This window comes from Sus scrofa, chromosome 4 (assembly GCF_054392235.1).
Source record: "Sus scrofa isolate SSC_HxYL_T2T_F1_AM1 chromosome 4, Sscrofa_HxYL_maternal_Yorkshire_Landrace_v2.0, whole genome shotgun sequence".
Taxonomy (NCBI): domain Eukaryota; kingdom Metazoa; phylum Chordata; class Mammalia; order Artiodactyla; family Suidae; genus Sus; species Sus scrofa.
The window spans coordinates 104,130,398-104,152,579 of NC_139386.1; the positions used below are offsets into that span (position 1 = coordinate 104,130,398).

General features: G+C 48.4%; 1 protein-coding gene across 5 annotated transcripts; it reads left to right on the forward strand.

Moving 5' to 3' along the window:
* The first annotated feature begins 1,411 nt into the window (after positions 1–1,411).
* On the forward strand, positions 1,412–19,355 carry ANKRD35 (ankyrin repeat domain 35). 5 transcript variants are annotated; one of them, XM_085022993.1, is made up of 15 exons: positions 1,412–1,466; positions 1,693–1,814; positions 8,107–8,241; positions 8,981–9,069; positions 9,448–9,512; positions 10,325–10,382; positions 10,578–10,648; positions 10,985–11,091; positions 12,028–12,212; positions 12,849–12,886; positions 13,050–15,035; positions 17,573–17,662; positions 17,912–17,977; positions 18,527–18,627; positions 19,146–19,355. In XM_085022993.1, exons 8-14 carry the CDS (start codon positions 11,003–11,005, stop codon positions 18,587–18,589), a joined length of 2,517 nt encoding a protein of 838 aa, XP_084879119.1. In that variant the 5' UTR covers positions 1,412–1,466; positions 1,693–1,814; positions 8,107–8,241; positions 8,981–9,069; positions 9,448–9,512; positions 10,325–10,382; positions 10,578–10,648; positions 10,985–11,002; the 3' UTR covers positions 18,590–18,627; positions 19,146–19,355. The 5 variants fall into 5 exon arrangements, with proteins under 5 accessions (XP_084879119.1, XP_084879117.1, XP_084879118.1 ...); XM_085022991.1 differs by having other exon boundaries at positions 8,107–8,237; XM_085022992.1 differs by having other exon boundaries at positions 1,412–1,445.
* Positions 19,356–22,182: the final 2,827 nt, after the last annotated feature.

The following is a 22,182-nucleotide window of genomic DNA, read 5'->3' on the forward strand; positions in this document are numbered from 1 at the left end:
CTTCATATAGGCCACTGTTTGAACAGCCTTAATAGAACATATGGTTTCTGGAGTGGGGACTGAGGCCATGGTTATGTTGACAGATTTCTCCTCTGAATCCCCCAGTCAGCCCTCAAGAAGAGATAGATTTCCTTGAATACTGGTTCATCTAATTCTCTCTCCACATGATTAAAAGAGCACCTTTAATATTTTTCTCCACTTGAGATCCCTCTCCTCTCTATCCCTCAGCTCCAGAATGGGACTTTCTCTAACCCCAACATGTTACCTGTTCAATAAGCCCGTTACCTGTTCCTTTGAAGCAGAGTCAATTTGAGAAGCAACTGTAGAAACAACAGGCTCTCCTGAGACATACAAGTGTTGCTTTCTTCTCATTGTTGCTCCTTTGTTCATTCACTCATCAGACATTACACTTAATATGTGCTAGGCAATGAGAATAGTATAAAATGTAACTCCTACCATCAAAGAGCCCAATCTAGAAGCAAACATGTAAACAAATAATTGCAAATACAGAGACCTGGTTGCTAGACCACATAGCACTAAGTATTAGAAGCTTGTTGCACACAAGAGGCACACCTCTTTTTTTGGTGGGGGTTGCAGAATTTTAAGAGAAAACTTTACAGGAAAAAACAAAAACAAAAACATTTGGCTTGAGGGGCCACCAAGTGTGAGAGAAGGCATGCCAGGGAGGATTATCACCTCAGGAAGGGAAGCATAGTAGAACAGCCTGAGCATTAGGCTATTTGTGAAAGATGAGACTTGAGAAAGCAGGGTGCAGCTCCTGATGATCCTCGTAAACCACATTAAGAACTTTGAACTTTATCCAGTAGGCTTTCATATGCATTTCAGTGTGCTCTCCGGCTGAAGGGAGGAAAAGAAAGGCGAGGAGACCACTAGCCTGCAGTGACTCTTCAAGCAAGAATTTCTGAGAATCTGAATTTAAAGAGTAATGGAAATAGGACAGTTTTGTGAGTTTGTGTGTAAGGGGATGCTTAAAACAAGAAGTCTCTCCTCCCTCTCTGCCCTTTTCTAACTTAAGAGGTGTGTTAGGCTATTAAGCCTGGTCCCCTTTCTCCACGTTGCTGTGGGTTATGCATCATCCGCGCTCAATCTTTGCTCCTCACTACCATCTCCCGTTTCCAAACTGCTCTCTCCAAATCCTTTTTTGTGCCTAGGTTTTTGGTCATGAAACAGGGGGAGGAAACAGAGGTAACTAAATTGGCAAAGGTCTCTGGATATAATAAAAACATCGTCACCAGTGGTTAAAAGCGGCAGTTGGTAAGATCCCACCGTACGGGGAGACCTGCCTGCCTCCTGAGCGGCGCCGAAGGGGCGGGGCTGGAGCGGTGCTCAGGGGCGGTGCTTGGGGCGGAGCCACAGGCTGGAACGGCGGGCAGGGGCGGGGCGCGAGGGGGAGGATTTTAGTAGGAGGCCGTTGAGGCCGTTGGGTCTGTTCGCCTGTTGAGCTGGTGGGAGCTGGGGGCGGGTTCGGTTTAGGATGGGGAGGTTTGAGACCTAGCCCACGATGCAGCCTCAGACTGCGGGCTTTTTGCCTCCGTAGCAGTGGAGTGGGGCTGGGGCTGGGGCGGAGTTTTAAACCCAGCCCTTGAGTTCTTGTCTCTGATTGAATGGGGTGGATCCTGGGGCGGGTCCTGGGGCGGGTCCAGGTCTGCTTTTGACAGCTCTCTTACACAGCCGCAGCCAAGTCCGGTGGGTTCCGGAAACCTGTGGCCCGGCTCTCCGCGCGTCCCCGTCCCCCCGTGGCCGAGGCCTCGGCCATGAAGCGCATCTTCTCCTGCTCCAGCTCACAGGTGGCGGTATGTGCAAAAATGTTTGGGAGGGTGGGCATGGGGCTGGGGTCCATCACCTGTGGTGACAAAAGTCCTGAGTCCCGAGATCTCCAGGCACCATCGCCCTTTCTGTTTATTGGTTTTTCCAGCTCTTCCACTCCCGCAATGCAGCCCTCCAGCCCTGCCTTCCTCAAGACTGTCCCCCAGCCTCTGACTTGCCTTCCTAACCTCTGCCTTCCCCAAGGTCCTTTGCCTTGGTTCTTTCTTGTCCTCCTAGCATCTACACCCCCAACTTCTGATATGTTTCCAGCAGCCCCTACCCCTTCCTGAAGGCTCTGTTCTCTACTGCTGTTTCCCAGTGCTGAACTACCCTCAGTCATCTGTCCTAGCACCAGCCCCTGCTCAGCCCCAACAGCCTTTCTGTCTCCCAAGTACTGCCCCATCACCCCATTTTCCAGCCCTGGACTGTCTTTACAACCCTGCTCTCCCATCTGGCCCTCTCTGCTGTTTCCTCTCCATCCAGCAAGTACTTCCAGCCCCGTGCCTTCCCCTAGTCTTTCTTCATAGAGTCTTCTCTGTCCTTGCCCCATCTCACCCCATGCCACTTCCACTCCCATTCCTTTCATTACCACCACTGACTCTCAGATATCACGCCAAACCTCTTTCCAAGCAGCAGTCTTCTCCTGTTCCCCCTCTTCAACCCCTGCCCTTCTCTGTCCAGTGGTTGTTCAATTCCACTTTTCCCCCTTTTGCCCTGACTTCCTTCTGCTTGCTCTCTGTGGGTTAATCCTGCAGTCTGGCCTAGCCAGCCTGACAAGCACTGCCAGAGGAGGCACAGTGGCCTGGCTGCTCCCCAAGGAATGGGTAAATTGTCTGCAGAATCCACTCTGGCCAGTTCACTGCAGTGCCTGGTCATCAGACTGGTTCTTGGGCCATTCAAGCCTTCTGCCTGCTTCTCCCCAGAATCTTCCTTCATTCTGAATTCTCCCCCAGTTGTTTAGGGCTTGTACTCCCTGCTTTCTTTGACTGAACTGGGGAGTGGTGACGGTGAGAGGGGAAGAGGATAAAGTCAGTAGAAGTCACTCTCCTCCCCATGGTCTCCCAGAATAAAACACAGGGAAGAAGACTACAGAAGGGAGTGGCTAAGTAGCTTCTTCTTCTGAAGATCTCTTATAGAGAGACCCTCTCTCTGGGCATGAATTTTTTTTTTTTTTCCTTTTTAGGGCCATACCCGCAGCATATGGAAGTTCCCAGGCTAGGGGTTGAAGCGGAGCTAGAGCTACTGGCCTACACCACAACCACAACTTGACATCTGAACCGAAGCTGTGACCTATACCACAGCTTGCGGCAATGCCATATCCTTAACCCAATGAGTGAGGGCAGGGATTGAACCTGCATCCTCATGGGTATTAGTCAGTTTCATTACTGTTGAGTCATGACTGGACCTCCGATGAGTTGAGACTGGGACGATGGCTCATTTAGAAGTGAAGTAGCCAACTGCCTATAGTAATATTGTTTAGCCTAACTTGACTTAGTGGTGTCATTCATTAAGCGAACAGGAGAAATGAGCAGCTCACTCTGCATGTGCAGGCCACAGAAGCCTGGAAATGAGCTATGAGGCAAGAGCAGGAACTCTGTTGAGGCCTGTTCTTGTGTCTCTTATGTTTGCTTCCCCACTTAGTTTCCACAGATTAATCAACCAATCAAAAGGCATTTACTGAATGACTACTATAGGTACCAGAAACTGAGGCTACTCAGGGTGTTTTAACTCATAATGATTTTCTTATTTATGTGGACTCTTCCTTAGTTCCTTAAAGTCCTCCACAGTGCCCTTTCCTTTCAGGTCTGTGTAGTCTGCCTGCTCCTTAGGAACGAGGAAACTATTTCATTCTTTCTGGTTCTCCAGTCATTGGTTGGTGCTTCCTTTCCAAGATGCTGGGGTGAACAATGAGCAGAATGTTGGAATTTGAAAACATCCCTCTGTCCTTCACTCCAGCTCCACAGATGTTTGGCCATGAAGAATTTCTTTCTTTCTTCTTTTTTTTCTTTCTTTTTCTTTTTTTTTCTTTTTGGGCCAAACCCTCGATGTAGGGAAGTTCCCAGGCTAGGGGTCAAATCGGAGCTTCAGCTGCCGGCCTATACCACAGCCACAGCAACGCGGGATCTGAGCTGCACCTGCAACCTACACCACAGCTCATAGTAATGCCAGATCCCTGACCCACTGAACGAGGCCAGGGATTGAACCCATATCCTCATGGATGCCAGTTGGATTCATTTCCACTGAGCCATGATGGGAACTCCCATGGCCATGGAGAATTTCTACTCATTCGAAACTCTTCTTAGTATAACAAGATTATAGGTAGTAAATTAGGTGGATTTAGAACTACATGACTGGAAAGAAAACTGTTTTCTTAGTCAGGGTGGGAATCCAATAAGCTTGAAAACAGACCAGCTTCAGCTATGAATTGTTTCCTCATGAAACTTACCCATACTTGTCATGATAAATTCTTCCACTCCCTGGGTGGCTAACCACTCTAGACCAGTTTGTCAGAGCAATAGTGTGACAGCCTTCCTGACCACTCCCAAAGCCTGGATTCCCAGTCATGACAAGAGATTGCCCCTTTCCATTCCCTCTCTCACCCCTGTGTCCAGATCGCACCCTCAGATTAAGAGAAGGACTGAAAGATCAATGATCATTTAAAAATTAATCGAAGTCATCCAGAATGTAGGAAGTTCAAGAAACAAACAAAAGCCAACTCCCACAATTTCATTTTATTTAGTCAAGTAGAGGATGCCTTTGAGGGTGTCTTTCATATTAGCTTACTCTGCCAGTGTAAGTAGTAAACTAGAAAATAGCTTTAAACCATAGGCACTGGATCAACTTAGAAGAATGTCAATTGTATTTAAAAAATTGATAGTCAGGAAGTTCCTGTCATGGCTCAGTGGTTAACGAATACGACTAGGAACCATGAGGTTGAGGGTTTGATTCCTGGCCTTGCTCAGTGGGTTAAAGATCCAGTGTTGGCATGAGTTGTGGTGTAGGTCGCAGATGTGGCTCGGATCTGGCATTGCTGTGTCTCTGGCATAGGCCGGCGGCTACAGCTCCAATTCGACCCCTAGCCTGGGAACCTCCATACGCCAGGGTGCGGCCCTAGAAAATTCAAAAAGATAGGGAAAAAAAAATTGATGGTCAGCTCCCGGTTCCTCCAGGCAGCCTTTCCATTTCCATTCATCTGTCCTACAGTGGTAGTCACTCTTTTCTCTCTCTACCGTTGGTGTGTTCCATCTTGATAGGATGCCTATTGGCACATGGCCGGAGATAAGGAGAGGCTGCAACTACTTCTACAAAGGCCCCCAGTTTGAGCTATAGAAATATAAAGCTTATCCTTGTTTATGAGTCTGCTGATTAACTTGGTGATTGCTCTCTTGAGGCTGCAGTGTTAATCCAGTGCTTCTCCCCAAGATGCTGGGTGAGCAATAGATTGGATCTTGGAATTTGGAGGCATCTCTCAGTTGTCTTTACCCTTGCTCTGCAGAGGTTTGATAGTGAAGAATTTCTACCTAGTCTGAATTCTTCTAGGTATAACAAGATTCTAGGAAGTAAATTGAGTGGATTTAGAGCTATCTAGCTGTAAAGAGAAATATCTGCATTGCTAACAGGCATCTTTCCCTTCTATATAGCTCGAATGGAGTGTATTGGCCCATATGAGCAAGATCCCTTCCTCCCACACCCCTGGATGGAGAATTCTGAGCCCAGGAATATCCAAAACGTGCCCCGGAAGGCTAGGAAAGATGGGAATTAGAACTAACATTTATTGTGTGCCTACTATGTGACAGACAGAGCTAGGTGTTTTATACAGTGTCATTTTATTAGGAAACCAAGGTTTAGAGAAGTTGTTACATACCTCAAGTCACAAGGATAGAAAGTGTTAAATCAGAACTTTATTTTATTAATTTTTTTTTTTTTTTTTGCTTTTTATGGCCACACCTGCAGCATATGAAAATTCCTAGGCTAGGGTTCAAATCAGAGCTACAGATGCCGCCCTATGCCACAGCCACGGCAACGCAGGATCTGAGTGGCATCTGTAACCTACACAACAACTCATGGCAATACCAAATCCTTAACCCACTGAGAAGGGCCAGGGATCGAACCTGCATCCTCATGGATACTAGTCAGATTTGTTTCTGCTGTGTCACAGTGGGAACTCCAAGAATCAGAATTTTAAACAGAGAACTTCAGATTGAGATCAGCTGACGGCAGTATCCTATGGTGGAGGCTAGTTCCAGCCCTTTATCTTTTCCTGAGGGTGACATGGTCCCCAAGGAACACTAAATAATGTGTTATTACATCTCAGTCTATTGGTATGTGGAGTAGTCATTTCGCTTAATTTGTCCTTTGAGAATTAACCTGTTTGGAGATTCTTCGCCTTGCAGGGAATAGTGTCAGAAGGCAGGTGGTTTTATCCTGGAGGTGGTCTTAGACTGCTTATTTGAAAATAAGTAAACCTTCCATAGCTCTGGAGTATGGAAAGTGAGACCTAGCTCTGAACATGAGGTGGCCTGGGTTCTAATCTCAATTTTACCACTATTTTGCAGTGTAACCCTGGACAGTTATCTAACCTCAGTGTGTTTCAGTTTCTTTTCTGTCAAGTAGATAAAATAATGTCAGCCCTAACTACTTTCCAGGAATGTTGAGAGGCTAATTGAAATAGCACTTGAAAGGACTATGAAAAATTGCCTCAGGAGTATTACCTCAGAAACCATCTACCCTAGATAATTTTACGGTTTGGGCATTTAAAAATCTTTCCTGTTGTTAATTAATAACCTGGCCTGGCTATGTAAACTGTATTTGGAAACGAATCGACTTCCATAGACCTTACTTTGTCCCATCTTCTCCTAGAGCCTCTTCCTTGTTGAGATTACACCTCATAAAATGCAATGTGCCACCACCAATCCCCCACTACTGCCTGTTTTTTTAAATAACTGCCACATACTTGTATAGCTCTTTACAGTCTACAAAGAGATTTTATATACATTAGCTCATTTAATACTCACAACATGATGAGGTAGTTATTATTCCCCACATTTTATAGATGAGGAAACAGGTTAAAGGTGTTCGTGGCTCACTCTAGGTCACATAGCTGAGGAAGTAGGTGAACCAGGCCGTGAACTGAGGCCTGCTGACAAATATTCATCTAGGACCTTTTTGCCATTCTACAGATTTTTGCCTCCTCCTTCCTTTCCTTTGCCTTCTCTGGATCAAGCCAAATTTTTCTGGGCTTTCAGCTCTGGGTATTTTTACGCAGCTCTTTCATGCCCTGCGATACTTCAATTATTGTAATTACCCCACCAGCAGCAAAAGTCAAGCTGGAATGGCAGAACAATGAATGCCCAGGTGTGGCTGTTGTCTGGGACAGCTGCTTCCTGCCAGGAAAATGAGGAGGGAGGGAAGGGCGGAGGAGGGGAGCTGCCTCCTGCGGCCTCCTCGAGCCTAGCTAGAAACCTCTCTTTGCCCTGTTGGCCATTGTTGCCATGGAAGAGTGACTAGCCAAAGGGCATAGGTATGAGAAGGGAAAACAGAAACTCTACGCTTCTCCTCCCAGTTTGAGGGCTCAAAGCCAATGGGTAGAGATGGTATGGCTAGGTATTTGGACTCCTAGTTGTGACTGAAGCTAGGTGCCTTGATTTCACAAATATCTGAGAACAAAACCCAGAGCAGCATGGGGAGTTGAGAGGCAAGGTGAGCTCAGTCTGGAGTGGTCAGTTTGCTTCATTTTGCTCCAACAAGACATGGAGAGCCAAAGGGAAAGAAGTCATGGCTAGGATTGCTTGGCGGTTATGCACCTAACAACAATAATCATAATGATGATAAAAGAGGCATTTGAAATACTATGTATTCAAGATGAAAAAGTGAGTTTTAATTCAGTAGTCCAAGCACCTTTTGGTGCAGGACTGCCAATAATAACCAGTAGTAGTTCACAGTGGCATTTGAGTTGGTAACTTTTTTTTTTTTTGGCCGTGCCCATAGCACACAAAAGTTCCCGGGCCAGGGGTCAAACCTGCACCACAGCAGTGACCTGAGCCACAGCAATGATGATGCCAGATCCTTACCTGCTGAGCCACCAGGGAACTCTGAGTTGGAAACTATTTAACTGGCCCACCTATGAAGGATTAAATGATCTAGTCTGAGTGACTCCTGGAACATGGAAAAGATCTCAGGGATATCCCTTTTCCCTTGCTTAGCATCCTAACCATTTTATTTTCTTCCTCCACTCTACCCTCACCTCTTATATTCACGCAATTTGTGACTCTGGACCAGGTGGAGAGATGGAATCGACGTGATCAGAAGCTGCTGGAGGCAGTGCAGCGGGGGGACGTGGGACGCGTGGCTGCCTTAGCCTCCAGGAAATCTGCCCGACCCACCAAGCTAGACTCAAACGGCCAGTCCCCGTAAGTAAGTCTTCTTCCACCCTTGGCATGTGGTTCTCTTTGAAAATTCTAAACCCTAACATGATGTTAAGACCAGGAAGTGACTATGACTTCAGAGCCCTTTTTGTCTTAATTAGCAAACATATCAAGCGCTGCACAAAATGGGGGAAGATACTGTCCTTGGGCTCCATACGTTTCACAACCTACATCAATGAAACTGATCAAAAAAGAACATAAAGCCCATGAGACAAACAGAAAACTGATACCCTAAATAGAATATTTCTTTGCTGCCCAAGTAAGAGGGTGTGTATGCTTGGGAAATGAGGGAGTACGGTGGAGCCATGTGGCTGGAAACGGTGATTAGGTACAAGAGGGATGTTATCCTTTGTCTCTGTCCAGCCCTCTGCTCGGCCCTGGCTGAGACTTTCTGGGACCCTTCCAGTCTGTGAAGGGTTCTATGCTCAGAGTCACAGGAAGACATTAATTATGTGTTCCCTGGACACCCTTGTCATACTCTGAGATTGTTTGAGACCTGTAGTTCTTATTTCCATCTTTGCTTCCAGCTTCCTCTCATGTTATGACAGCAGGCCATATAGGCTTCTCTTCCTCAGAAAGTCAGGCCAGGGGAGCTTCCCTCTCTGCTTTAGGGATTGGTGTTGGGAGTGAGGGAGCAGAGCAGGCAGTGCTTGCTGAGATTCTCCCATTCTTCATCCCCCCCCACCCTGTTCCTTCATCCCTCTGCCTCTTGGCCTTGATTCTTGCAGGTTTCATCTGGCAGCCTCTAAAGGTCTGACAGAATGTCTGACCATACTGCTTGCCAATGGGGCTGACATCAACAGCAAGAATGAGGACGGTGAGTTAGATGAAGCACTGGGTCTCGCCGCTTGCTTTTTCCTTTACAGCAGCAGTGGGGAGCCAGTGCTGGTGGGGGTGAGGGGGGAGTGGCTGCTGGAGGTTCCACCTGTAGCCCCCTGCTTCTTTCCTCATAAGTTCCAGCCAGCATCCTTCCAGGGGTTCTCCTCCCTGCAAACTGGGCCTACCTCACCTTCTCGCCCACCTCCACCGAAGGTACCAGGCACTTGGGGAACAGGAATTTCTGGCCCCATGTGACTGAGAGCTTCTCTCTCTAATCTCCCTCTGATTATCTGTGCGTCTCTTGCCTTCCCTCCCTGTGAGTCATCAGCATGCAAGGGGCCACCCATCCTCCCTCTCCCCTTCTTTCTCTTTTCAGGAAGCACCGCCCTACACCTGGCCACCATTTCCTGCCAGCCACAATGTGTCAAGGTCCTGCTGCAGGTAAGAGCAACCCCTTGATGATACTACTGTGAAAGGGAGAAGTGGACCAGAGACTCCTTACTTTGTCCTATTCTCACCAGCAATATGCGGTCAAGTGCACCCCTCTCACCCCAGTAAGAGAGCTGCTGACCACTTGCTCATTAATTCACAAATGTTTATTTGACACCTACTATGTGCAGGCAACCTGCTTAGGGCTGCCCTTGAAGGCACATCAAAACATCCCAGAGTTGCCAGGCACTGACTATGTCACCATGCAGATACTGAGCTCTGTCATCGGCAGAGCCACTGCAGAGACTAACTGCTGTGATGATGGTCGGGTGGAAGGATGGCAGAGGTGTTCAAATTAAACTGATAGCCTACTGTCTGTTTTTGAGGCGTTCGTAGTCTAGGAGTAAAAAGAGAACTATACAGGTAAAATGACATGTGGGCAGTTCAGAAATAAGCCTCCTAAAGTTCAAAAGGCATAGTTCAACAGTGCAAATGGCTATTTTGCTTTTTTTCTTCCTGGCCCTTTCCAAGTTTCCCAGTTATGATCCTAAAGTACCAGATGTGGGCTTAGGTGTCATTTTCCCCTAACATGTTTATTTACCTATAACCTGATTTTTCGTAGGCCCTAGGTTTATGAACCAGGCTGAAATTCAAAGCTGCCCATCATCTGCAAGGAATAGACTAGACTTGCCTAGTAGTTGGCCAAAGCCATGGTCCTCCTGCCCCTCTCCATAGCACTGTGAAAGTTGGTGACCCGACAGGGAGTATGGGATGAGGGTGTTAACACCACACTCCATGCTGCTTCCCTTTGTGGCTCTTTGCAGCATGGTGCCAATGAAGATGCTGTAGATGTGGAAAATCGTAGTCCGTTGCACTGGGCAGGTGTGTTCCAGGGGACTGGTGGGAAACAGGCGTGCAGGGACCAAGGGGTGGGGAGGAGGTGAGGAGGACGACATTTGGTAGGAAGGACAGCCCAGGGCTGACTGCTGAGATGCGGGGAGAGAGAAGCTGCATCATGATCTGACTAGGTGTCCTTCCTGCTTCCCCTTTACCCAATCATCCCTCAACCCTCCGCAGCCTCCTCTGGCTGTGCCTCAAGTGTACTCCTCCTATGTGACCATGAAGCCTTCCTGGATGTCCTGGATAATGTGAGTGTCAGTTGGGTAGCTGGGTGGGGCCCTACATGAGGAGGCTGATACTTTCTCTGAACGTAATTAGCCAAGCTCCATGACTGGGACTTGTGTAGCACCACCTCCTCTTTCTTCTTCCCGCCCCCTACCCCATCTTCTCTTCTCCTCTTCTTCCACACAGAGAGGCTAATAAGCCTTAGCTTCTAGAGAGCTTCCAGTCCTCTGAGAAGGAGTATTTAGCCCCAGGCTCTGGGTTTTTTTTGGAGAGATGTGGGGAAAGAAGAACTGGTAGGACTGTGTCAAACCCCTGGTTCCCCCAGCTCCTCATGAACCCCCTTCTCATAATTTGTGCAGGGTGGACGCACACCCCTGATGATTGCATCACTGGGTGGTCATGCAGCTATCTGCTCACAGCTACTGCAGAGAGGCGCCCGGGTTAATATCACCGACAAGAATGACAAGTGAGCCTTTTTGGTCTTCCTGCCTCAAATCCAGACCCTCAACAATCTAGAAAGGAGCCACTGGGCAAAATGTGTGTGTGTGTGTGTGTGTGTGTGTGTGTGTGTGTGTGTGTGTGTGTGTTTCTACTGTGGAAGAAGGCAGGTTGGTCTCTGTTTTCTTGGGAACCTCCCTCCTTCCCAACGGCGGTTCAGAAGAGCTCTGCCTGCTGCTCCGCTGCTTTCCTCTTTGGGAATTGAGAAAATTTTCCTTATACTTTCCTATTCTGTTGCTGCTACCACCATTTTCCTAAGCAGAGACAACTCTAGAATTTGAATCAATATCTCTGGATCTACTAGTTTAATCTATTGGTTTTCAAACTATCTTCTAATCAATGGAATCCTTTTTTTCCAATAAAGAATTTATGTAGAGGATTTCCTGTTGTGGCTCAGTGGGTTATAAAACCAACAAGTAGCCATGAGAATGCAGGTTCAACCCCTGGCCTTGCTCAGTGGGCTTAAAGGATCTGGTCGTGGTAAGCTGCGGTGTAGGTCACAGATGCTGTTCAGATCCCGTGTTCCTGTGGCTGTGGCATAGGCCAGCAGCTGTAGCTCTGATTCAATCCCTAGCCTGGAAACTTCCATATGCCACAGGTGCAGCCCTAAAAAGCTAATAATAATAATAATTTAAAAAACCCCAGAATTTATGTAGAACCTCAATATGTAAAGCAGATGAAAATGGAGCCTTTCTAACTGGCCCCCTGCTTTCTGATGCTACAGCTCCAAGAATGACATTTTGAAAGGTCCTGGTTTGATGCAATGCTTTATCATGGGCTGGTATTGGTCTGTGGTTCTCCTGACCACATCGAATGAGAGGTGACCCTCTGAGTGGATTTGCTGAAGCCAGGACTCTTGGATTCCATGAGAAAAGCCTACGCTCAGATTTGTCCCCACCTGCAGATCAGCTTTGATCCTGGCCTGTGAAAAAGGCAGCGCCGAGGTGGCTGAACTGCTCCTGAGCCATGGAGCAGACGCAGGGGCAGTGGACAGCACGGGGCATGACGCTTTGCATTATGCTCTACGCACACAAGACAAGACGCTGTGGAGGTTGCTGCGGCAGGCCCTGAACCGCCAGGGGCGGGGAGGTAAAGCCAATATTCCTTTGAAACTTTAGGATGCTCCTCAATAGCCTCAGAATCCAGGAAGCTTCTTGGAATCTCATTTGTTTCCATGGAAATAATCCATGTGACAAATAACTGTCCCTTTGGTTGACAGTTTACTTAGTTATTGCTGCTGCTATGAGATGACTTCGGCTCCCAAAAGCATGGTCACAAACTTCTTTAATGCAGCCTCATCTTTCACAGGAGGCAACCCTGGCTAGGGTTGTAATTGTAATTGTAGTAGTTGTAACTGTATATCTACTTGTGTGGTTTGATGGTCAAATCTCTCTCTCCCCTGCTAGACTGGAATCCCCTCAGAGAACAGGCCATCTTTATTTTGCCCGCCATTGAGGTCCTGGTGCCTATAACAGTGTATGGCACAATGTCCGATAAATGAGTGGGAAAAATGAATGAGCTGGCATATCTCTGAGGCAGGGAACCAAGGTTGCTGAATAGTTAGGGCCCCAGTGAATAAGGGTCTCTTCTGGCACCAGAAAGATATGTGTGGTAAGGGATTAACATGGAGGGGCCAGTCCTCCAGAAAAAGTCTGAAGACAGAGTGTGGGCTAGAAGCATATGGTCCTGTCTCCTCTCTCATTTTCCTCATGTCTTTTTATATAGGTCAGGGACTAGTTCAACACTCAGATCTTGCATCCCAGGTAAGACCCGAAGTGCTTCTTCCTTTTGCTTCCGAGCTACCCCAGGCTTTCCCACTGGGAATCTCCCAGGAAGTGATCCCTGGGGCATCGAGACAGTGTAGGAGAAGGAAGGCCCTCCTGGGTTAGTGCCTGGGTTTACTTCACTGTCCATTTTTCTACACAGGCCTCTCCATCTGAGCCTCAGGTAGGCTCTCCACCATGGAGAGCAGAGCCTGAGGAGGAGCAGGAGGAAGAGGAGGATGAAGACCCATGTCCAGAGGAGTGGAAGTGGAAGTATGAAGAGGAGCAGAGGAAAGTTTCTCAGTTGGAGCAGGAGCTGATGCGGAAAACAGAAGAGTCTAAGGCTCAAGCTGCAGCTTACCTGGGCCTGGAGAACCAGATTCAAGAGCAGGTGCAAGAGCTGGGGCTCCTCCTATCCCAAGAGCCTGGGGCTCCAGGAGGCCAGAGCTCTAGTCTCCGGGCTGGAGGAGATGGCATGGAGCAGGGTTGTCCCCTGGACCTGCTGGCTAAGGGCATTCAAGAGCTAAGGAAGCAGCAGCAGGCAGCAGCCACAGCAGCAGCAAACCCAGTATTAGCTTCCAAGAAGGCTAAGGATTCAGCCCCAGGGGAGATCCCATATGCAGCCCATGGAAGGTCCCAACCAGAAGAACAGGGGACACCCCAGAGCCCAAAGTCTGATGCCACTGGGGAAGCCAAAGGACAGCAACTGGCCACCAGTGGTGGGCAGGACCTTGGCCCTGATCATACCCGCCAGCTGTGTGCTGGCCAGGAGGAGAGACGCCAGGCCCCAGGGGCTGAACCAGCAGGCACAGCAGCCATGAACCAGCTCCTGCTACAGCTGAGGGAGGAGCTGGCTGCGGTGTGGCGAGAAAAGGATGCAGCCCGGGGGGCTCTATCAAGACCTGTCCTGGAGGGAGCTCTGGGGACCCCCCGGGCTGAGGCTGCAGCAGCTGCTTGGGAGAAGATGGAGGCCAGGTTGGAGCGGGTGCTGGTGAGGCTGGATCAGGCAAAAGCAGGATTACAGATGAAACCTGAGGCCCCTGCCCAGAAGCCCAGAGAGGGAACCTCAAAGGCAGGCCCAGGGACTGTCATCAAAGGGAATGAAGGAAGGGAGGACAGGTCTCCTGGGACCTGGGGAAAGCCTCTAGGGGCTCCTGGAGGGGAGCAGATGCTAGGAGGAGGCCTGGCAAAGGGTCAGCTGGAGAAGGAGGTGTCAGCACTGAGACTGAGCAACAGTAATTTGCTGGAGGAGCTGGGGGAGCTGGGGCGGGAGCGGCAGCGGTTGCAGGGGGAGCTGCAGTCCCTGAGCCAGCGGCTTCAGCGAGAGTTTGTGCCCAAGCCAGAGGCGCAGGTCCAGCTACAGCAGTTGCAGAGGAGCGTGGGGCTGCTGACAGATGAACTGGCCATAGAGAAGGAGGCCACTGAGAAGCTGCGTAAGCGCCTGGCTTCGCAAAGTAGTGGCCTCCAGGGGCTGTGGGACTGTCTGCCAGCAGACCTGGTGGGCAAGGGGAGCGCTCAGAGCACATCGGCCGAACCCCTGGAGGAGCTGCAGGCCTGCATCCGCACCCTGGTGGACAAGCACCTCGAGGCCCAGCAGGTGATGGCTCGGCTAGAAGAGGAAAATCAGCAGCTGCGGGGCTCCCTTGCCCCACGCGGGGAACCAGGTACCTCCTCCGAGGCCTCTGCATCCCCCCAAGTGGCTGCTCTGGAGGAGGATCTGGGGAAGCTGGAGGAAGAGCTTCGGGCTGTTCAGGCCACGATGAGCGGGAAAAGCCAGGAGATCGGGAAGCTGAAGCAACTGCTCTACCAAGCCACAGAGGAGGTGGCTGAGCTGAGAGCCCGGGAGGCGGCCAGTCTAAGGCAGCATGAGAAAACTCGGGGCTCGCTTGTGGCCCAGGCCCAGGCCTGGGGCCAGGAGCTAAAGGCTCTGCTGGAAAAGTATAACACGGCGTGCCGGGAAATGAGTCGGCTGCGGGAGGCAGTGGCGGAGGAGCGCCGCAGGAGTGGGGACCTGGCCGCACGCGTCGCGGAGCAGGAACGCCAAGCCAGCGAGATGCGCGGGCGTTCCGAGCAGTTTGAGAAAACCGCGGAGCTGCTGAAAGAGAAGGTGGAGCATCTAATCGGGGCTTGCCGGGACAAGGAGGCCAAGGTGAGCCGGCGAGGCAGCAGCCAAGGGAGCGTCAGGGAGGTTTCCGTGTGTTTAGGGTTTGCTAACCTGAGTCTATCTTTGGTTGGTCAGATTAATTCCCCAAACCGAACAGCAATCATTTGCAAGGACTGCAATACATTCTGGGTCTGAGGGGGTTTGGGGTTGAGGTTGGAGGTGAGCTGAGTTATAAATAGAAGAGAGAAGGGAGCTTAGGCGTTAAAATTTGGGGCTTAGGGTTCAGAAGCAGTGGGGTCATGGCCTCCACTATGGAGTACTATGCTCATCAGCATTTTGACTTAAATAGTGTATTAGCCTGAGAAGACGTGAGTCTGTGGTTTTCCTAGGGTTCTGAGGAGTTAACTGGAGTCCTGGGTGCTGGTGGGTTAAATAAAGTAGACTAGGCTTTAAGCCCCCCTCGCCTCCCACTTCAAGTAGTGTTAAGTTTTGCAAAAGATTTCCATTGGCAAAGAAGGTGCTAAGGCAGAGAAGAAAAAAAGGGGGGAAAAAGTCCAAAAACCATCCTGTTAGATCCCTGAGCTTCTTAATGATTGCTCCAAAAGTGAGTGTAAGTGTGTTTCTAAGAGACATGTTTTGTGAATTCTAAACGATCAATTTACAAACGAATTTAGTAATTCTCGAACCACCTGTCCAGTGATTCATTAACCACTGAGCCACGACGGGAACTCCCACATTATCAAATTTAGAAGGATTAAAACTACAGGGAGTATATATTTTACAGAATATAAAGTACATAAAAATGGAAGGAATGTTATACAGAATAGGAATCAGTGTGGGGTGGGGCTAATTAAAGAAAGGAATTTTGTGTTGGTGTTGAAGGAGAAGATAAAAGTAGACAAATGGGCAAAAGAAGATAGTGTAGTGGGGAGTTCTCTTGTGGTGCAGCAGGTTAAGGGTCTAGCGTTGTCACTGCTATGGCTGGGTCACTGCTGTAGCGTGGGTGGGCATAGCCAAAAAAAAGAAAGAAAAGGAAATAGTGTAGTGGGCTCTGAACTGAGCTTGTCTACATTTGAATTTAAGTCTCAAAACTTACTGATTGGAGTTCCCGTCGTGGCTCAGTGGTTAACGAATCCAACTAGGAACCATGAGGTTGCGGGTTCGATCCCTGGCCTCGCTCAGTGGGTTAAGGATCCAGTGTTGCCATGAGCTGTGGTATAGGTCGCAGATGTGGCTCAGATCTGGCATTGCTGTGTCTCTGGCGTAGGCCGGCGGCTACAGCTCCAATTCGACCCCTAGCCTGGGAACCTCCACATGCCGAGGGTGCGGCCCTAGAAAAGATAAATAAATAAATTTAAAAAACAGGGCGGAAAAAAAACCTTACTGATTGGTCTTGGGTAAATTTTCTATGCCTCTAAGCTTCAGTTTTCTCATCTATAAAATGTCAATAATGACAGGGTTGTTTTGAGGATTACATTAAATGAGATATATTTAAAATTTTTGGGAGTTCCCATCGTGGCGCAGTGGTTAACGAATCCGACTAGGAATCATGAGGTTGCGGGTTCGGTCCCTGCCCTTGCTCAGTGGGTTAACGATCCGGTGTTGCCGTGAGCTGTGGTGTAGGTTGCAGACGCGGCTCGGATCCCGTGTTGCTGTGGCTCTGGCGTAGGCCGGTGGCTACAGCTCCAATTCGACCCCTAGCCTGGGAACCTCCATATGCCGCGGGAGCGGCCCAAGAAATAGCAACAACAACAACAAAAAGACAAAAAGACAAAAAAAAAAAAAAAAAAATTTTTGGCAAATGGCTAGTACTCAAGAAATGTTAGCTATTTTCATTATTTCTGTTACCATCATTCCTATAACTGCTGATTAGCATTAACACATTTATGTCTCAGCTTTACAAACCACAAAACTCACCTCCATTTCCCTTAGTGGTCAGTAGGCTGAAGTCGGTCAGGATCCAGTATAGAGTTAAGAGCATTGACCATGAATTCAAAGAGATCTTGGTTTAAATCATGATTTCATCACTTAACAGCTGTATGATTTTGACAAATTATTTAACTCAGTCTCCTTATCTACAAAATGTGAATAATAATAATACTTCCCTCAGAGAAGTATTGTTCTTCTCAGAACAGAAGAAGAGTTGTTTTGAGGAGTTCCTGTCGTGGCGCAGTGGTTAACGAATCCGACTAGGAACCATGAGGTTGCGGGTTCGATCCCTGCCTTTGCTCAGTGGGTTAACGATCCGGCGTTGCTGTGAGCTGTGGTGTAGGTTGCAGACGCGGCTTGGATCCCGCGTTGCTGTGGCTCTGGCATAGGCTGGCAGCTACAGCTCTGATTAGACCCCCTAGCCTGGGAACCTCCATATGCCGCGGGAGCGGCCCAAGAAATGGCAAAAAGACAAAAAAAAAAAAAAAAAAAAAAAAGAGTTGTTTTGAGTATTAAGTGAGGCGATGTGTGTAAAAGTGTCTGGTGGTTATTATTAACACCCGATAAAAGGACACTGACCTTGACTCTGGGGAGTGTTGGGATGAGAAACGACTGGGGCCTCATTGGTTCCCTCTCTTTCCTTCTGGCCTCAGATCAAGGAATTGTTGAAGAAACTGGAGCAACTTTCAGAGGATGTTCTAGCAGTTCGGGGAAAAAATGCTCGCCTTGCCCTACAGCTGCAGGTACGTTTTGGCCCTCGGGGAGATGGACATTGCTGGGGAAGAAGGTGCGCGATGGAGGTGATGTATACGTGGGAGACATTCTGGGGATTCCAGAGGACCGGCCAGGCAGTGGTCTAGGTTGAGCCAGAGTGACGGGCCAAGGGAGCCTATCTGGCCCAGCTGACCACTTCACGTCGTGGTCCTCATGCCTGGGGATCAGAGTGAGTATGGGAGGTGAGCGCATGAGCTCCCATTGATGCTCACTCCCAGGATTCCCAGAAGAACCATGAAGAGATCATCGCCACCTATAGGAACCATCTGCTGAGTGCTGCTCAGGTGAGCCTGGGGGGAGGTGGAAGCAGAGAGCTGGGCAGGGGGCATGGCACCTGGGGTTCCTTCTCTTACCTGCACATACTTGTCATCCCTGAGAAAGCTGGACTTTGGATGTTCCAGTACCAGGTTTCTGGACCTCATCAGGCAGGTCAAGGGATTGTGCATAAGTTTGAGGGGGAAAGGGGTTTGCCCCACATTTTCAATTCCCTGATCTACTGTAAGACTTTTTCCTTCCCCTGTGCCCTTTCTCAGTGTCCTCCTGAGCCAGCTTATCCCTCACCAAGGAAATAACAATAACTGCAAAACTGGAACACGTATTGTGTACCAGGTTCTTTGTTCCATAGTCACAGTTGTAACCCTCATAGCAATCCTGAAAAACAGATGTCATTATCTTCCCTGTAAAGATTAGGAAACAGCCATTGAGGAGTTAAGTATTATAAGTGAGGACATATAATAAGTAGCATTCTATTATATCACAGAAACTCTCCCTCTTCTGATTCTCTTCTTTTCTGTTCTTCTTCTCCTTTTTTTCCTCTTCCCTGCCACCCACAGGGCTACATGGAACAGGATGTGTACAATATCCTACTGAGAATCCTCAGCATACAGGAGGAGTGAGGCAGCCTGGGGCCTGAAGAACATGGGATCTCTCTGTTGTGAGTTGTGGGTTGAGGGCGATGAGGGAAGGACTTTGGGAGAAAGGAGGTTTAAGGGATGGAAATTGGAGTCTCCTTTTGCCCCATGTGGTAGCTGACACGAGGGAGCATAAAGCATTTGGGATGAGGTCAGTTGAGAAGATATGATATGGGGGGAATCCCTGGATAGAGTCAGGAATGAGTGAGCAGGTAGAAGAGGGTCTGACTTATGGGCCGGAGACTGAAAGGAGGAGTTGAGGTAGCTCTCCTAAGGTCTGGGGTAGAGAGAAGGTTGAGTGATGGTGGGATGGTGGTGCACAGATGTTTCCTAGTGTGAGACTCTACGAATTCCAGAAGCTCTCCTTCACCACTCATTCAAAAGGCAGTCATCCTCCATTCTTCTCCCTGCCCCAGAGCAGGTGGCCACGCTCTCCAGTCCAGATAGATGAGGATCATCTTTAGCATCTTGGCATGGGTGGGAGGAGACTGAGGGTATGTATGGAAGTGTGTGCATTTCATCCTTGAATTTCTTCTTTCAGGGGACTAGCACATCCCTGGTTGCCAGAGGCTCCATCAGGTGGTTGTGGGTGATGGGTGGTGGGTTGGTCACTAGGGGAGGTATGGGTGGGGCTTCACCTGATGTTATGGACCCCAGACCTGAGAACCTGAACCTTGGAATCAGCATGGGATGAGACCAGAAGAGGTGTGGATGGAAGCCAGCTCTATGGAAAATAAAGCAGGAGGCAGGACGTTGTTGGGTGTTATTGTTTTTTCTTTCTAAAGGGGCATGGGGGAAGGAATCTTTTTCCTTCTTTTTTGATTACAAATGGCCCCATAAGTTAGCTGCTTTCAAACTTTGATTATGATCCATAATAAGAAATACATTTTACATCCTATGTGTACATACCTGAAGTAATATTTACCCATACTATACTTCTATTCTATAATCCACAAAAACATTAGTTACAATACATCCACGAATGGGTCAAGACCCAGTTTGAAAAACAGCATTCCCACAGTTTGAAGAACAATCTTCTATAAAAATGGGAATTGACACTCTTCTTTTTTCTTAAGTCTGTTTCTTTCTGACACAGCTCTAATCTTTTTTCTCTACCTAGGGACTCCTTAGTCCACTCTCTTTTTTAAGGTGGAGAGATTGAGAGGCCTGGATTTTCTTGAAGATGTACAATCTAAAATATTCTGTCATGTGTTAAACCCTGTTGTCTAGATTTGAGGTGCTCTGTCTCACGTAGTCAGTGTTCTTTGCCCCAGGTGCAACGTGGGATGGAAAGTCTGATTCTTGGAAAAGGGATGAAGGGATACTCAGAGTTGGCTTCTTCCCTCCCATTCTGTTCTCAGACTGAAAAAAAAAAGTCTGTCTCGTGGTCACTTCCCCTGGGTCTCCTCCCCTTCCTGACCCTCCACCAGCCAGACTGCCAGGTGAGAGGGGGGCAGCAAGTTCTTCCAAAATCTGGGGTTGTGGTTTGGTGGCCCCCACACTGGTCCCTCCCAATTCCTTCTCTCAGCCCACCCCCTGCTGGGTTATGCTGGGTCAGGTGGCAGCGGTTTGGCAGGAAATAAACTGACTGGGCCGAGAGAAGAGTGGGGAGGGGCTGCTGTGGAAGACGGGGGAGGGGTGGGAGCAGATTGGGGATGCAGAGCCCAGCTCCTGGGTTTGGCCAGGAAAAGCAAGAAAAGAGATTAGATCCTAGAGAAGATGAAGGTCAACTTTAGGGTTTGTGTGTGTATGGATGGGCACAGGACTACTGTAAGGCTGGGAGAATGAAGAGAGGAATTGAAGGGGGAAAAGAAGGGTGCAGCTGCCGGAAGAAGAGCATCAAATGGTCCAGGTTATGTCTATTAAGGGGAACACGGAGTTCCCTGGTGGTTCAGCGGGTTGAGGATCCTGTGTTGTCACTGCTGTGCCCCTGTTTCCATGCCTGGCATGGGAACTTCTGCATGCTGTGAGTGTGGCTGAAAAAAAAGAGGGGAACAGAACCTCTCTTCCTTCCTGCTCTTAGAGTTACCAAAGAATAGAAAGGGACTGTAGTTCCTGAACCTGACTAGTATCCATGAGGATGCGGGTTTGATCCCTGGCCTCGCTCAGTGGGTTAAGGATCTGGCGTTGCTATGAGCTGTGGTGTAGGTTGCAGACGTGGCTCAGATCCTGCCTTGCTGTGGCTGTGGCGCAGGCCGGCAGCTGTAGCTCTGATTGGATCCCTAGCCTGGGAACCTTCATATGCTGCAAGTGCAGCCCTAAAAGGCAAAAAAAAAAAAAAAAAAAAAAAAAAAAAGACTGTAATATTCCCTATTATATATGCAGTGTGCGGTGGGAAGAATGAAGTGACTGCTGAAAAGGTCCAGAGAGGAGGAGGGTCATTTTGCTAAGTTCAAGTATGAGTCAGGAAACAGCTCTGGTAATGGAAGCCAGGTCTTTGGCTTCCTCTGGGGCTCCTGGAAGCTGATCCCAGGACGGCTGAGCTGTGGGAATGGTCAGTGATGTTCGTGTTAACATGAAGTGGAAACTATTCCAGCCCCTGGTCTTCCTAGGCAATGGCCCTCTATTCAGCTCCATAAACTGTTACCCCGACAACCTCAAGCCCTGAAATTTTCCCAAGAAATCGTTCTTTCCAGAAGTAACTATAGTCTTAATGTTCCCCTCTTTCCTTCTGGGCTGTTTAGTGGGACTTCAGTAGGGACTTATATTCCTGCTTCACTTCCCCTTGTTCTCTAGGCTTCAGCTGTAGGAGTGTATGTGTGAGAGAAGGTGGGGCTTGCAGAGCCATGATGGGGTTCAGACTACGTTTTTGAATGCCCTCAATCTGAAACTTGGTCCTGATCTGCAGGTTCCCTCCTCTGGTAACATTAATTTAATAAGCTGATATTTAAAGGGCCTACTATGTGCCAGGCACTGGATATAGAGAGAGCTTGCATGCAGGCTCAGATTCAGATGCTCTTCTTCCTAGTTATATGTTATCTTGTAGGGATGCTGAAACTTATAACCTCAGTTAAATTTTTTTTCCCCTTGTCATTTGTTTTTATTGGGATATAGGGGGTGGGTTGGGAAATATCTCTGTGGGTTATGCCCCATCAGGAAAATGTCCATTCTAATCTCCCTTGGATTTTGGAACTTTTTCTTGGAGCTGCTGCTCTTGCTGCCAACAGCCTCTTCAGGTTTACTGCTGAGAGGCTTCTCCTTGGAAGGGAAGTTCCTCTTTTCTTTGGGGACTCTAACTGTAAAAGAGATCCCTCCTTTATGAAATCAATAGGAATCAAGGTGTGGTTTTCTTCTTTTACATTTTTACAGCTTTATTAGGGTATAACTGGCATACAATAAACTGCATGTAACATGTACAGTTTGATACATTTTGACATATGTACACACCCATTAAAAACCACACCATCAAGATACTGAGTATATCCATCACTCCCAAAGAGTTCCCCCATCTGTTTCTTAAATCCTCTCTATTTTCCTTCCCCTAAAATCACTGAAAGTTCTAGAAGATAACAAACGAGTCCATAATAACTTTAAAATTATTTTTTTGGCTGCACCTGTGGCATGTGGAAGTTCCTGGG